General features: G+C 43.5%; 1 protein-coding gene across 1 annotated transcript in view; it reads right to left on the bottom strand.

Moving 5' to 3' along the window:
* The window catches only part of als2b (alsin Rho guanine nucleotide exchange factor ALS2 b), a 33,407-nt gene that overhangs the window by 11,919 nt on the left and 4,375 nt on the right, over positions 1-17,113 (bottom strand). Inside the window, exons 4-20 of the mRNA XM_072683551.1 lie at positions 16,307-16,455; positions 15,130-16,190; positions 14,408-14,584; positions 13,799-13,949; positions 9,320-9,488; positions 8,694-8,790; positions 8,357-8,434; positions 7,847-8,038; positions 7,255-7,426; positions 6,771-6,960; positions 6,558-6,623; positions 5,664-5,826; positions 5,413-5,544; positions 4,478-4,606; positions 1,224-1,294; positions 1,079-1,145; positions 80-270 (exon numbers count right to left, since the gene is read on the bottom strand). Of these exons, the coding sequence (XP_072539652.1) occupies positions 80-270; positions 1,079-1,145; positions 1,224-1,294; positions 4,478-4,606; positions 5,413-5,544; positions 5,664-5,826; positions 6,558-6,623; positions 6,771-6,960; positions 7,255-7,426; positions 7,847-8,038; positions 8,357-8,434; positions 8,694-8,790; positions 9,320-9,488; positions 13,799-13,949; positions 14,408-14,584; positions 15,130-16,190; positions 16,307-16,455 (3,255 nt within the window). The remainder of the gene's footprint in view (positions 1-79; positions 271-1,078; positions 1,146-1,223; positions 1,295-4,477; positions 4,607-5,412; positions 5,545-5,663; positions 5,827-6,557; positions 6,624-6,770; positions 6,961-7,254; positions 7,427-7,846; positions 8,039-8,356; positions 8,435-8,693; positions 8,791-9,319; positions 9,489-13,798; positions 13,950-14,407; positions 14,585-15,129; positions 16,191-16,306; positions 16,456-17,113) is intronic.

Genomic DNA, 17,113 nt, shown 5'->3' with positions numbered 1-17,113 from the left:
AACCAGTCAGTGTTTTCTCCTCCAAGGTGAGAGTTGCACCCTCATCCCATTTCCTTACAATTCCTTCCTGGGCACCCACCTGCCATGGGGTTTGCCTGCCAGCCAGCGTCCCTCATACGTGACTTCCTTCAGCCTGCTATCTTTGTAGAAGGTGTAAGAGGCGGTCCGGGAGATGGGCGGGTCTGCTCGCGGCGCCGTGCCTGAGGTGTCAGACCCTGCCCCACTTAACGCTTGCTCCACTGCCTGATTTATAGCACGTAGCCACTTAGCCTGAAATCACACAAAACATGGGATGGTCAGACTAGAATATAGTCAGAGTAAAATGTCTGAGGCAGTAATGGCTCTAAATGCTCTCTGAATGCCTTGTCCGAGTATGGACACCTGTGGTTCGTTTTTTTTTTGAGTACTGGTATACACCTTTTTAGCCAATATCTGCACAGAACTGTACCCCACATGTACTCTTGCCCTGCTGATATTTGGTGGCTTGCCTGTGGCTTCTTTCTGTTTTGTCCCTTGTTTAAATTTGGCCTTAGCTTAGATTGGCCTAGCCTAGGTCATCCCAGACTAGCCCAAACTAGCCCAGCTCAATGCTAATTGTATCATTTTTTTTAAAAGATTTTATTAGCCGTAGATGCTGGCCTACAGCCACCTACACACCACCTTATTTGCCTTTGACTTTATCTTTAGCCGTCTGAAGTCTGATGTAAGTATCTGGACACAGCTGAGAGCAGAGAGCCTCCTCGCCTCATTTATTAACTATGAGCGCTTTCTTGTGAAGATGAACTGTCCTTCTGACAATTATGAAGAAGATGCTGAGATACAGCAGGTCAGTCATTGTGTCTGTCGTCTTGCCAACACCAGAAACAACCGAGACTGCCAGTTAATTATATTATATTATATTGTATTGTAATATATTATTAATATTACAATATATTAATAGTAATATATTATATTAATTATTATTAACAGTGTGGTCGTTATATTGTAACGGCTACAAAAGTCCCAACAATTAATGAGCAAGTTTATAGTGAACGCATCCGTCTTGACAAAGATAAAGCAGGCATGACTGAGACTCTACCTTCTCTGATGGGGAGGAGGCTAGCAGCGTGAAGCTTTCCTCAGGTGAAGTCACCTTCAGCCCATACCTACACAAAGCAACACACGTTACTCACATCACACTAGCACACTCAAGCAAAGAAACACATTCTGATGGACACACTCACAGGCCAGCGTTCTCCTCAGATATTGGCTCCACCCACAGAGTGGCCAACGGGAACACGTGATGCGTGGAGAACTGAGAAAGAGGGAGGGAAGAAGACGGTGGTGATGATGAGGACAGTCAAGAGTCATCCAAACACTTATTCATACAAACATCGAAATGTTTGGTGGTACGAGTCTCCACTAGTCAAATAATACCGGGTTCTGAACACCTCACTGTGCAACGCATTCCAGAATTCATCCGTGGCATGCTTGCACGTTTATTCGCAAGCACTATACATTCACTTAACATGTAAATAAACACACATACACGCTAGAGCTGCACAATATATAGTCAGTTAAGGCATTATATTGTAATATGAAGACAATATAATGCATGTTATAGATATTTCTGTTTACGATCCCATTTACACTTGCATTTATATCTTGTAAGCAAATGCACCTGAATTAATTACTGCATTAATAAACAATATATTGTGTATGTCTAAAATCAAACCCTTTAAATAGGTGTTGAAGAAAGTTGAAGAAAATATTACATTTACATTTATGGCATTCAGCTGACGCTCTTATCCAGAGCGGCTTACAAGGTTACTCATCTTACACAGAGGCAGTGTAGCGTTAGGAGTCTTGCTCAAAGACTGGGTTTTGGTGTAGCGCTGCATGGTCACCCAGACCAGGAATTAAACCTGTGGTGTTATCTGTTGCGCCACACCAACCAAACAGAAGCCTATATAGTTTTAAAATAGTGTAAATCACATTTGCACAATTTATCGCTTACACCACAAGTAGCGGAACAGCAAAGACATGTTTGGTGTCCAGATTTTGCTTTTTTAGTTTAAAACTAGAGCTACATGGGTAATGTAGCTAACAAACACTAGAAGTCAATAGGCATTAAAGTTTTATCCTCTCTCAAGCCATTCAAGTTTTTTTATTAAGGTGTCACAGACTAGTCCATGTGGTTTAGGACTTACTGTGTAGCTGAGCACTTTTAAGCATGGTACAGATTTCTTAGTTTTTAAAGTTCACAGTAAGTCGTACTGCACCCTAAACCTCATCAACAAATCTGTAACACCACAACAAAGACCTTACCGTGATTTGAGTGGGTTGAGAGACGTGTGCAGGCACATTTCATTGGAAAAGCTGTGGGTGACTACTGACCTTTCTAGTGTTTGCTAGCAATGTTAGTCTGTAGCGCCTGATCAACTGCAATTGTGTGAATCTGATCTTTAACTGCACCTTTCCTTTACAACACTTCAACCCTGCAGAGACAAAAATGCAGTGCATCCAACAACAAAAGCGGCATTGTGCTTCTGTTATATAGTATAGTATAGACCGCTTCTATTCCACATGCTGGTCTATCTCACTATGGCCTGATTACTCTGGGGGCAGATCTGAATAAGCTGAAGAGGACAAAGTCAAAGGTTCAGAACGTATTGCCGACAGGACGCCAGGTAAAACAAAGTCCACGTTTCTAGCAAACAAATGGACCTTATTGCCTTGGTCATCACCAGCAGCTTTTTCTCCAACAGAGACAGACACAGATTTATCACAGACTTTGTAAACTGGAAAATCTGGGATTATTTATTTATTTATTTTTTATTTTATTTTATTTTTTTTTTAGGTATCCTAGTTCACTTGCCAGTGCTGAAACCACCCACAAATATTGCCCCTAAAAAATCTTGCAATATTGCAAATCGTTCCACAACCAAAATACGTAGCAGTCTCACTGCAGTGTAATACTTCATATATATTATGCAGCCCTATAATATACACATAAACTGTACACAAGAACTGCAAAAACAGAAGTAACTGGAGAACTAGAGGGAGAACTAATAAAGGCAGGGGTCTGTCAAAGGGGACAACTTACACTAAGTACTATGTCCGACAAAACCAAAGAGTCAAAACAGAACGGATTAACGCACTGTACTTCAGCATACATGGGTACAGGCTTGGGGGAAAGGGGGAAATACAGGCACTGAAAAGGGCTTGGATCAGGCACTTCTGTGCCACTGGCTCCGAAAAGACACTACTAAATTGGTTCCTATAAAAGCAGTTTTTCGAAGACGCAAAAAAGGTATGTAGGGTGGATATTGCAGACAGGGAACACAGCTACAGATAGCTAGGCTCTAAGGCGGCATGTTGCACCTGCACTCACTCTCACTGTTGCACTGTGTACAGACCCTGCCTTGAAAATTTGAATGGAAAGCTCCTTATCTGGGCAGGAAGTGTTCATTTCCTCAGTATAATGAATAGTAGAATAAATACAAAAAAAAAAACCAGTAGTGATTTTACATCACTGTGGGAGTCTAGTATTATGTATAGTCCTTATCCAACACCTGGTTTGGTAAATCAGAGCTTACTGATGGTAAATCAGGTGAGCCGCTGATGGAATTGATGGAGCACATTCACGTGTGTAAACCACCCCCTTACTGCTGAGAGAAATGCTTTTGGGTAATGTGCTTAGGTGCCTAAAATGTCTGCATAGTACTGCGTATGAATATAGTTATATAATGTTGCGCAAAAAACTCCATATTATTAAAATGGTCTCTCCACCCCTTAACTTTTAATGGAAATCTATGTAAAAACGTATTTCCAAGTCATTTTGGTTCGTTTTTATTGACCTATTCGTCACACAATTTTGACACAATGTTAAAAAAAAGAAAACAACTGACAGATTCAGTTGATGTCAAAATATAGAATGCATCACAGATGGAGATGCAAGGTTTTTGTGTGACCGCAACATTATGGTCCATACTTTTGACCGTTTTTCATCATCAGAGCCTACATAAGAAAGTATATTTAAGATTACCAAACATGCATGCCGTTTGTACGACCTTCGTGCTGTATATATTAGTTTCCTTATATCCAGTTAACTTGTTACCTGCATTAGCCTCATAACTCCAACTCGAGAAAAAAAAAACAAAAAACTTTGGACGCCGATCATATTTCAGCGAGAACTATGTTAATTTGACTTTTTGCTGAACTGCTCTTTTAACGAGTATAGTGCTGAACCCAGCCCTGGACACTACAGGGATCTGTGCTAGAGGGGAGTGTGCTCAACTGTTCGTACTCTGTGTATACTTACAAGGCCCTTACAGGGAAGCATTCCCTACCAGGACAGAAATAAACATCAGACACTCAGAACTCCCTCAGAGACACAATAGACCAAAAGAGACAAAAAAGGAGGAGAAGACTGAAAAGTAGAAGCAGAAAAGAACAAGGGAGAACACAACAAACGGGGGACGGGGTAGCGGCGTACTTGTGCGTGAACGAGAGCATCGTTGAAAAGGATGAACCAGTTGACGGAGAAGCGGCCAGCGTTCTGCAGGGTCAGAGCTTTGTTGCTGCTCTCACACACCAAGCGGCGAGATGGCTTACGCAGCGAGTCCTGAGACAGGGGCGAACAGAGGAGAGAGACCGGTCAATAACTCAGCACTATGATGCAACCTTGCCTCACTGTGATTAATGCCCCACCTGCTGTAAAAGAATATGTTTGGAAAACCCCACAAAAACTAAATCAACGCAGGGTCACAATTCACTGGTTGTAATAACTGACGGGCCTTACGGAAGGAAGAAGTTGAAGTGTGAAGATCTGGTGGCTGAGGTGAGAGAGCGTGGGTGGCAGGCATATATTAGACCAGACCACAGAGAGGTGTTAGGGTTTTGCAGCAAAGTCTGCTATGTCTTTGCTGGTTGAACCTGGATTCAGAGGCCGTGTGCAAAAAGCAGACGTGAAAGAACTAACAGAAGGCCGGGTAGCGTGGCGGGTGATGTAGGCTGTTTTTTTTGCATATGTTAATATGTGAAATGTGCATATAATCCACATGGAACTGGTGCCACTGAGCATGCATCAACAGAGCCAGTGGGAACAGACATGGCCATTAGTCATCAGGGAGGCTGGTGTGGTCCTACAGTTAGTTAAGCTGGTTAAGTGATCGTTTTGTGAAGTGAGCTAGGAGGGGAGTGGGTCTGGGATGCCAGACCTCATTGTTGAGCCTTCCTGAGGAGTCAAGGGCTTTTTTTTTTTTTTTACTGTCAATAGACTAAAACTGAGATGTTTTGCCAGAATGACTAGAACTGTTAAGCATGGTAGGGGTAGCATCATGCTCTGGGGCTGGTACACTGCACAGTACGTAGACAACATGACAGCATGTAGTGAGGTATATTTGTGAAGCTGTAGATAAAATCACTCACAGTCATCTTCCCTGGGAAGCTCTTCCAGAAGTGTAGTGTATACTCAGCCTCCTTCCTCTTCCTCTTTAGATGAAGAGCCAGCGACTCATACTTGGAGCAGACATCCTGCAGTTTCTGATAGTCCATGGAATTCTGAGAGGTAATTCAACACACATTTATATAGGGTTTATGTTTTATAATTGGTAATATTTCATAAAAAATGATAATAAATAAATGACAACATAAAAGAATCTTTGTGCATGTGTACCCACCACCTCATAGCATGTTGCTAGCTTAAGCAGTAGATGGCCATACTCGTGGAGATGGCGAACAGGGAGGTAAAACAGATGCGTCAGAATGTCAGGCAGTATTGCCCCGTCTTCACAACCCTCAGACAGTTTCTGCACAACCTCTGCTCCCTTCCCAAAAACATCCCTGGGGAGAGAGGGGAGATACACTAAATGGACAAAAGTATTTGGACACATTCATTGTTTTGTTTTTTTGTTGATGTTTTGGTGTTTTTTTCTGACATCACAGATTTAATTAAAAAATTAAAACTTTATTCAGCTTTTGTTGGAGTAACTGTCTTTCTGACATATTGTAGAGCATTGTTGTGAGGATTTGATTGTACTTAGTGGCAAGAGCAATAGTGAGGTCAGGGTGTCATCCCATCTCAAGTACTGGATGGAGCACATGCCCACACACTCTAGCCCACACATGGCATTAGGCATGGTGCCAACAAGCTCATATGTATCTGCTCCTGAGAGGAACTAGACAAGTGTGCATTTGCACATTTGTGCCAACAATGGGTGCGACTTAAAGTAGCTGATTACATTCATTTGAAGGGTCATTTTAAGGGGTGTCCACGAACATTTGGACATATCATTTATACATCAGGACTACTCAGAACTGCTTACTACATAAACAAACATGACATAAGTATTCTTAAGTGTGAAAGAGTGCATATTATCGTGGAGGTTGACTCTCTAGATTGGAAGGTCAACTACTGTACTTTGCACCAGTGCTTTATGTTGAGACAGGCAGACCTCCATCTATATAAAGTCAGACAAATGTCAGTGCTAATTTTCCACCAACCAAGAGAGAGACTCTAAAACCATATATGAGCACAAACACACACACGCCCACACGCAGGAAAGATGACTCACTGGCAAGGTTTGACAAGAGCCTGAAAGCCCCCCATGACAAGCAGGTTGCCTAACGCAGCGCAGTACCTGTAAATAAAGAGACAAACGTCAGAAGATATAGTAACATATATAAAAACTGATTTTATGAATGTATGCAACTATGTGTATATAATGTCAGCATGTTATTGCCTTATGTTTTATTTACTCAGATTGTGTGTGTGAGTGTGTACTTGCTCAGAATACGTGTCCAGGAACAGATGTGCGTTTTCAAGGACAACGAGGCCTCTGACATCACGCGAGCGCCTCAGGAAGGACGTCAATGAGGCCGAGTTCTGACCTGTTAACTGAGACAGGCGGCCAAATCGACCAATCAGATTTTGCAGGAGTCCGGTACAGGCCGGTCCCAGGGCAGAGCTTAAAGAATCTGTGGGAAAAGCAGACAAGCAGAAGATCATTCAAACCCGGCTGTAGTTATCTGGTACATATATGTGAATGTGTGACGAATATGTGATAATTTTATTTAAAAAAATAAATAAATAAAATAAATATTATATATATATATATATATATATATATATATATATATATATATAGTAAAAATATATAAAATAATATATGATAAAATATAACAATGTAATATAACATATCAATAACTGCGGCACACTATCTAAAATGACACCATTCTCACACAAGCATACACGCTACCCTCCACTCATACCCAGTTTGAGCAGAGGCTGCAGCAAGACGCTCTTGATGCTGCTCAGTTTGCAGTAGTATTTCCTCTCAGCTGCTGCCAGCTCATGAAGGCTGGCTATGAAGCCCATTACGTTGCGGTCAGCCAGTGCTGCGCAGCTCTGTCCACCCGCACACACACTGCTCACATAACCCAGCTACAACACACACAGTAAATAGTCATGATACCAAGAACTGACAAAATGGACCAACCTATACTTACAGTAGTAGTTCATACACACACAGTTAATAAATGATAAACACTATTGTGGAATGGAGTGTTTACAGTAATCTTCTGTCAAGGTATCTGCCTAAAAACTAGATTAACACTTGAAATACAAAGCATTCCATTTAACAATTTCATTGTAACTCCAATCATCATTCTGTACTTCTTTGTCCCACTGATATCAAATCATCTGCAGCTCAGTTCCTCAAACTAGATAATCTGAAACTTCACATGTTTATTATTTCAGAATCATTTTATCAATTTATCTAAATTAAACCTCAAATTACTGCAAACACAGCAAGTCAAAATCATCTGTTCTGCTTAGTGGCAATTGTACTGCCGTGTCACTAACGTTCATGCAGAAGGGCAGCAGCACAGGTTGCTGCGTGTACCCCCCTGTCTGCTCCTGGGACGACTCCGCTGACCCCTCTTTCACTTGCTGACCGCTGTAGTATAGAATTGGTTGGAAGCAGTCTCCATCAGCCAATAGGAGAGTGTGGTGCTGACCCGCCCCCACGTCCCATGCACGGATCCCCTCTGATAGCTACAGAAAGAACAAACAGAGCAAATAAAGCAAGGCAGTAAAAACTACACTCTACAAAGCTCTGTAGAGTGTAACCACTGATTTTACATGGATATTTATAGTTATATATGATACATATAGGACGCCTTATTAGAAAGTATAGATATGTATGTAGAACTCGAGACATAGTGTTTTATATACATATCTACATGTATATGTAAAATCCCATAAGAACTCCACACACTCTCTCTCTATATATTATATATATTATATTATATATTATATTATATATAAAAGCAAGCGAGTGAGTGATTAGAGAATGTGTGTGTGAGTGTGTACCTTGGCCAGACGGGGGATGGTGCTGGGAGATTCCATGTGCCCCAGCTGACCGAAGCTGTTACTGCCCCAGGAGTAGACCTGCCACAGTAAACACACACTCAGCATTACCAATAAGCACACATACACAAACAATCACACAGCAAACACAATTAGAATTGCCAACAAACACACTCAGCAAATACATTCAGCTTGACAAACACCCAGCAATTGAAAAACCACCCTTATAAACACACACATACATACAGGGAGCATCTCACACACACAGCAGAGGCCAAATGGAGCTGCTCTGATGGTACATTTTCTGTACCAGGCAGCCCAAATACAAACACCTACACACCTGTGATTGTGCAGTCAGGGCGAGAGAATGGAGGGCACCTGCTGCCACTCTAATCACCTCTTTACCACTCAGGCTTTTAATACAGAGAGGCTGCAGTCTGCAAGGGGAGAGAGGGAGAGGGAGAGGGAGATGGATTAGCGTTTTAACGGATTAGTGCAAGACCCATGACATTTTTTTGTTTGTTTGTTTGTTAGGCCAATATTTGGTCTTTGCCTTTGTTAGACAGATATAAGAAATGGCTAAAGCATAGAACCCTTATTTAAAGACACACTATGTAGAAATGTAACCTTAAACAGCATCAAAATCATGGTAATGCTCCACAGACTGTAATAGGACAACGTCTCTGTCAGTCCTACTCTGGACAGAAACACTGCTACTGCACTATGGAACTGTGAAGGTGTTGCACAAGCTTCTTGCTCAAGAAGTGCTTAAGGCTGTGTTACCATATTTTACTGATATCAAATCATCAGCAGCTCGGTTTATAGACGATGGTGGTGTAAAAAAAAGTGACCCAGGAGCAAAGAATACAAATTCTCGCACAGTCCTGCTTTAAACATGGCTCCAGAGTGGTGTCAGTGTCTTTAGCCCTGTTTTGCAGTGCACTATGGGAAGTGTGAAGTACTGACCTGGGCAGTAGATCTCCGTGTCCCAGTTGCCCCTCCTGACCACGACCCCAGCTCCACACCTCAGTCTGCAGGGACGGCAGATGGGCGTCTGACTCGGCCACACCAACCGGGGTGAGGGCCACCGCTCGGACAGGCGGCCGACTCGCCCTCCGCAAGAGGCGTGGGGACACTGAGAAAGCGAGAGAGAAAGCCAGAGTGAGAGTTCACACACAACTCACTGAGCGAAAAGGCCTCTTATAGCTCTGTTTACACTTCGCCTGGCAAATTTGTCCCTAATGAACTCAATAAGTCTGGTTTTCCATTAAAGATGCATTAGCTCAGCTGTGCTGTACGATCAGACCCAAACAAACACAACAGACAGGCCAGCGCAAGCACATGAATAATTCACACCAGCGCAGCCTGCTTCACCAACACAGCCAAGACTCTGAGAAACGAGCCCAAGCACTCCACAGCATCCACTGACAGCCAAAACACACTCGCTCACACATACACACAGGAACACACCGTCAGGTGGGAACATCAATGTGAAGGCGCACATACACATTCCTGTCCTGCTGTGTTTTGTTCCTTCCCCACAGAGGTCCATCTGTTGCTCAGGTGGGGGTAAGAAGAGGAGAAAGCTCAAATCTAAGGCTAAATGATGGAGCAGGACTGCTAGTGTAAGACTCAGGCTTGTAAAGCAGGACTCAGCGGTGAACTGGACTGTGCCAACATACCCCAAGGGTGGTGAGCAGCCAGCTTAGCCCCCACTTCCTGACAGTACAGGGAATTGAACCCTATAGGAGGATAAAAGCCCACTTCTCTCATCCATGGGCCATAGCTACACCCACTAACAGAGGCCAATGGCCAGGTACTAAAGCAGCTGCCCATTGGCTTCTACTAAAAGTGTGCTTGGAATCAACAGGTTTTCTGTTCTTTAAGAGATGCACCGATTGCTCAGCCAGTGAGCCTCATATGACCGATTCTGTGTACCGTGCAAGGGCGTCAGGGGCACAAACACAGCCACACACACACATGCTGTGACTGAAATGGCTCCCTATAAACCTTTCTGAAGGTCACTACGCCATCACAATCAGCTCTCAACCTCTTCAAAAATCTTCATTGGACTTCAAGCCAGAAGACAACAGGAGGGCAATTCACATGTCTGGAAGTCTCTCCAGAATGGACTAAAGGCTAGTTTGCGTGGAGCTCAGCGATGAGGCGTATTGGTCTGATCCCAGAGGAATCATGTTCAACACCATATAATAAATAAATGGACAGACTGAAGAAACTAGCATATATTGTGCTTCAATCTGGAGGTTTAATTCCTTCCACTACGGCTGTGTACACATTAGCAACATCAGCAAGTTAACGTTTTTTAAGCACAGATTTACAGACTAAATATGTCCCACCGTTTAGGCCTCGTTAACTGGTTGCCTCGTTAAAAATTACACATGATGAGCAGAGCTTTTCAGCTGGAGTTGAACATTATTCAACTAAATGGAATGGAACCTCTGGTCAGTTTGTTTGGTAGGATTAGTTATGGGTGTGTTATGGGGGAAAGGGTAGCAACCTCAGCCACTGTTTACAACCCGAACACGGCAGCATTAATGTTATAAATATATATATATATATATATATATAAATAATGCACGGCTACATATTTAATAAATGACTATATATTAATAAAAACGTAGTATAAAAGTAGAACACAAAATGTTTCTGTTTGCAGTCATTTATGATTCCTAGAAACACACGAAATCCAAAAATCGTAATCAGCCAAGAAAATTGCAATCGGTGCATCTCTTTAATTAGGAAAAGAGGTATTAGGATAAAAAAACTACTCCTATTACTGAGCCTCTACAAATATTGCTGAGTCTAAAAGCCAATAACTACCATCCCTCTCTATGGCCCTTTACAGTACAGTAACAGTAGGGTGGTTAGCTATGTTCTAGCATTAGTACTACAACATACTAGCACAACGATGGCTAAAATGTTAATCACTACACAGTGATAATCAATTATTTTTCTCACACACAACTATTCAGCCAATCCAGATCTATCTACAGCCTTAAGTAAAAGTTTTGGCACCCTTGGTCAAATGGAAAAGTCTTTATGTAGCTATCTGCAATTTGTCCCTGGTTCTGAGATATTCTTAACACTTGAATTGTCTTGCCTGCATAGCTCTGTTTAAGATCCACCTACACATTTCAGATTATATTGTTTAGGTCAGGGGACTAATTTTTGGGGGCATTCCAGAATCGTCAGTTTGTGTCTTATCAAGTAGGCCATAGTGGATTATTGAATCTTTTGGATCATTACCCTGTTGTAGAATTCATCCTCTTTTCAGCTTCAACTTATTAACAGATGTTTTGACATTTGCATCCAGGACTTGCTGGTATTTTTTAGAATTCCTTCTTCCCACCTGTGCAATATTTATATATCTGCATTCTCTAGATCTCTCTCTCTGTTCTTCAACTGTCGAAGATGTGTAGTGATAAGGGCAATGTTAAGAGATTTCCTTCAAATGATTCTTCCCTGAGGATTATGTTTGTGCAAGCAACAATGCCCAGTAGAACGATGCACCATAGACTCAGCTAAACGTGCAGGTTTTTGGTAATTATATGGGGGTTTTGCACATCTTACCAGCATATGAGCAGTTCTCTTAAGCCATTTTCTCATATGACCTCCGGAAAATGTCAGAAAATCAGATTTAGACATTTTCCATAGTTACCATTTTACACATGTAGCAGAGAACGGGAGAATTTGTCTTGGTTCCTCTCAAGGTTTCTTTCTTTTGATCAGAGAAAGTTTTTCCTTGCCACTGTCGCCCTTGGCTTGCTCAAAGGAGTCTTGGACCCGGATCTCTGTTAAGCTGCTTTGTGACAACATTCGCAGTTAAAATAACTATATAAAGACATTTGAACTGAACTGAAAAGAGTTTCGGTGTCCGGTTTAGGCAAGGGGCAGCAGCTGTGTAGTGCATGCATGGGGTACGGCATGACCCACTGGAAATTCACTGGAAAATGACCTGCTCTATTCACACAGGGGCTCACTCTGAGGTTACCCGGCCTTTATACTAGGGGGCTGGCAGCATAACATCTGTGTAACGTCCAGTACAAATGACGCGGACATTTGCATTCACACGTACAGCTCCTCCAGGTAATGTCCAGAAAAGATAGCTGCCTAGAGAAGCCCATGCTTGATGAGTTTTAGCTTTCTGAGCCAGAAAACATAAAAAGCTTGGAAAATTGATTCAGTTGACAGTTCCTAATTTTAATTGGTGGCCTGCCTCAGGCCTGATTTTCTAACCATGTGATCATACATAGTATCTACAGTACTTTGACTTTGTAAATCGACGTAAAAGGTCATTTGACCAGGGGTGCCCTTAGGAAGCCAAGAATAACTGCTCATGAATTAACTACGACTAGTTGTGCAGCTCTACCACATCCTAGAAATACCTGCAACTGGAGCAAAAGCAGACGGCTCCTTCACTTCAGTCTCTGCTTTGTCTGTAACCATGGCAACAACAGTATTACCGCACATCCGTTAAGTGAGCAGCGAAAGAAGATACAGTTATTTCAGAGGCCTGTATGTCTGTATGCTTTGGGTCAAAGAACGAAAAAGATTCAAATTCAGCTTCTGGCTCCAAACGAAAACCCTGGCTTTATTTCCCCTCAGTCTATAAAACAATAGCTGGCAAATCCCTTTGATTCTTAAAATACTAAGTACCCAATGAACACTCTGCCTGCATAAGAAGACAGAAGTAAGCTACTGGAATTCTTGGAATTCGGTCACATGATGATAAAAAAAAATGGCTTGTATTATTGAAGGGAGTAGACCGCAACAATTTCCACCACCCACATCAAGCAAAGCTTATATACAAGTAAAAACACAGAGCTGGGTTTAGCATTAAGAATACACAAACAAACACAGGCTCATTTACAAAAACACACTTCCGTAAAAGCAGCAATCACTCGAGCATGTACAGTTAAAGCAACAGTCCAGCAAAAAAATAATAAATCAAAATGTACACAATTTGTCCCTTACTCAAAAAGCAGTCCATCAGCCAAGACACGGTTTTGGCTTCCTTTGATTAACATTAGAGCATGTAATGGCAGAGTGCGTACCTAAATAAACACACACTCGCCTCAAACAGTGTTTAGGGTGTCCTAATTACAACTTGCATTACCAGCAGTGGAATCTGAGAGCATTTCTGAAACTTTCGAAATAATAAAGCTGGTAAATCAAATTTATCCCCCCTCAACAAATGCTTTAGTTAAAAGTCTCAACAACAATCTGACCATTTCAGGTCTCCTAACATGGTCAACCCTGGTCAGGATTGGTTTAATTTTGATGACTGGCCACATTCAGAGGAAGGGGAAAATTGTGAAAATGCGATTTTTCGCCAAACTTATGCTTTAACACCAACCCCCCTCCACACTTACACTGATGCAAACTTACGCATGTGGTGGCATAAGATATGGAGAGCGCATGTACCCTGTGAGAGCAGGCCGGGGAGTGAGAGGCGGCGGCTGAGCCCCTCTGCCTCCTCTTCACGGATGTCCCCCAGGCTGCAGCTCTTCTTGCCCTGCCGGTGCTCCTCCTGACGCACCCTCTCTTCAGGACGTTCACGGCTCTCGCCGGGACCCTGGATGGATCACACCACAACACACAGCGGACACTAGGAAGGTGAGGACTAGCACATGCCTCCTGATACATGCAAAGTCAGCCACTGCCACTTGATGCGTCATCACCGGGCAGCTAAACATGCTCTGAGGAAAGCGCCAGGTCCCTGGCTCCATCGCACAAGATAACAGACGCCTGTGCCAACATCGCATCTAGTGATGAAGGGAGAGAGAGTGCCCAGAGAGAGCATGGACAACTGAGCTCTCTCAGACTAGTCTCATATTGATATTTTGACCTCAAACCCATGTCATTCCAGTATGTTTAGAGGGGATTGTACAAATTAGCAAAGATGATTCCAATAGGAATGCCAAACAAAGGCCTTGATGCCTTCATTGAGTTGCTGGGGTTGTACACTAAGCCTGAATGCAAGTAGAACGCTCAGTGTTGTGATAGTGACGCTGTGAATATTTTTATACTCACCCAGTAGTTGATGACCTTCCTCAGAGATAGAGCTTCATATGTGGATGCTACTCTTTCCCCGACAGCCGATGCACACGAAACCACCAGGTGATTCAGGGCCGACCCCATAGGGGTTACCGACTGGGCAACAGGGGTTGTGGGGTCAGAGGCGAAAACATCACCAGGCTCTGGAAGAGGCTTTGATAGAAGGAAAATGATGCTTTTCAGGACTTCACTGCAATCTGCTGCTTTGACACTGTTCATGGTGGATTCCCATCTGCATGGCATCATGATCATATGACCATGTGTAACACCATAACCCCAGAGCCACAGAAAATACAACGCACTAGAAACTTGCTGGTTCTGTGACACATTTATTACTGTTATGTTTATGTTATGCAACATAAAACCTCCAGGGTCTGGAGTTGTCACTGCTTTATAGAAGAAAATGTGGTAATATTTGAATTCTACAACTATGCAAATTTAAGTCATGCCTAAAAAGCTCCTTCTGAGACCCCATATCTATTAGAAGCAGAGGCCATTCTAAAAACACTGTGCTCTACTGGCTCCTTAATGGAGCTTAGTGCTTGGACCCCAATGATTGCCACTTTCAATGTAATTTCAAACTGGATGCTCAAGTCTCATAGTGATTATGACAGTACAGAGAAATCAATGTGATGAATCAAATTAAAGAAACAACTAGCATACTAGCTGTGGCTAGCTGAGCTCTGTACCTCACTGACCTGAGCGCACTGCACTGCTGGGGGGTTCTTAGACGCTTGCTCAGCGAGGGTCTGGTCCGAAAGCCTCTTCAGGTAGTCCTTGAGTGCCTGCTCGTCTGGATAGGGGGAGCACTTCACCCCTGTTGCAGTCAACCCTCCTAAAGCTTTTGCGCTGTCCATCTCAAGCGCTTGTACCTCCTCTCCATCAGCCACTGCAGGTCTGGACCCCTCTGGGTTCAGAGTGATTGACTGAAGATGCTCTTTCTCAGGACAAGGTGTCTGGTCCTGGGCTTCTGGGACAGGTGCAGGTGCTGAAACCGAAGCAGCACCAGGACTGGAACTTGACGGGATGAATGGTTTAGGATTTTGAGTGTGGGCAGACAGTATTGGCTCAGATGGGGAACTCTTCATTCTGCCGTGACTTAAGCTGCTTTCTGATCCTGATTTACTGTCCCCATCCTCAAGCTCCACCCCGAGGGGGCAGTAGTGGCTGTCCGAGATGATGACGTGGTCCTCCTTGTCAGTCATAGTGTAGAGCGACTGGTTGCACTGGCCGCATTTGTCCGCAGGGAGCCTGCGCGCTTTCTGTGCGGGGGGCAGGCAGCGCACCAGAGCCATGCTGTGAGAGGCTCCGCAAACGACCTGCAGGACATGCCTCCCAGCCAGGTGCTCTACCTTCTGAGGCTTCCAGACGGGAAATGTGGTGGTCAGCAGGCCCAGCTGACAGCCGCTGCCCCAGGACCAAACCTCGTGCCGGGCTGAGAGGGCCAGCGTGTGCTGCTCCCCACACGCCACCTCCAGGACCCTCACCGGATGGGGAGGTGTGGCTTCACAGTCCACCACACCCACAGGGGTGGGGTTAGGGACAACGGAAAGCCCTGATAGGCCACACTGGCCGTAGGTGTTGTCCCCCCACATGTGCACCATGCCATCCTCTGTCACAGCCCCACTGTGGGAGGCGCCTGCCGCCACAGAAACAACATGCTGCTCACTAAGTCCTGCCTCAAGCAAAGGCTCTGTGGTTCCGGATGGAGCCTGGTTTTGTTTCCATGGCAATTCTCCAAAACTATACACCTGTCCACCTATTCATGAGTAAATAAAGGCATAAAACAAACCGATTTAAGTAAAGTGGCCTGATAATGAGACCAGATCAGACGTGCGTTATTACATTCTGTATAAATATTAAGAGAATGCTTACCTTCCACTAGCAGAACCCCATGTTTGGTCCCCAGGGCAGCCTGAAGCACAGGTCGGGAGAGGAGCACCTTCTCTGGAGTGACGCTGCAGGAGTAGCCCCTCCACTTGTGAAGCACTCCTCGCTCCCCGGAGCTCTCCTCCTCGCCCGAGCTGGACATATGAACAGCGTGAATGATAGGAAGCTAATCAGTTTGTCTCAAAGAGCTCATATCCTATAATTTTGTACATTGATTAACTACATGTGAAAATACGCAAAATTCATGGTGTGCGGTTGTAACTATCTAGTAACTATCACTTGCCTAAATGAGCAAACGTCATCAGTTCCAGTTCTTTTTACTGTCTGTTGCTTAGTAACAAGAGACTCGCAATGCATTCTGGTCCACATTCAGTTGAGGTAGTGAACTACGGTGTTTACTCTAATTTCCAAATAAAAGATTCAGATTTTATCATTCAGATTAGATAGTGTTCTAAAACGTAAATAGAAGCCATTTCAATCACAGCATGTGCCTTTAAGAGTGATGTATGCAAATGAGCTATTTTTCGATTGGCTGTGTTGTTTCTTTAAAAAGCAGTCCACCTGAACAGACAGGCAAGCCTGTCTCCAGGCTCAAAAGAAGGGTATACAGTGTGGCATGCAAAGGTTTGGGGACCTCTGGTGATAACTGGGTCATTACTCTGCTGTAGAAACCATCTCCTTTTCAGCTTCAGCTTTTTTTTTTGTACACAGATGTTGTATGTGTTGTATGTAACTGAGCCCATTCCTCTACCAGTGAAATGTTCCCTAAGCCACTGGCTGCAACACAAGCCT

Source organism: Salminus brasiliensis, chromosome 7, assembly GCF_030463535.1.
Source record: "Salminus brasiliensis chromosome 7, fSalBra1.hap2, whole genome shotgun sequence".
Classification (NCBI taxonomy): domain Eukaryota; kingdom Metazoa; phylum Chordata; class Actinopteri; order Characiformes; family Bryconidae; genus Salminus; species Salminus brasiliensis.
Note: the sequence above shows the minus strand (reverse complement) of the source record. Positions and strands in the feature narration are given on the sequence as shown.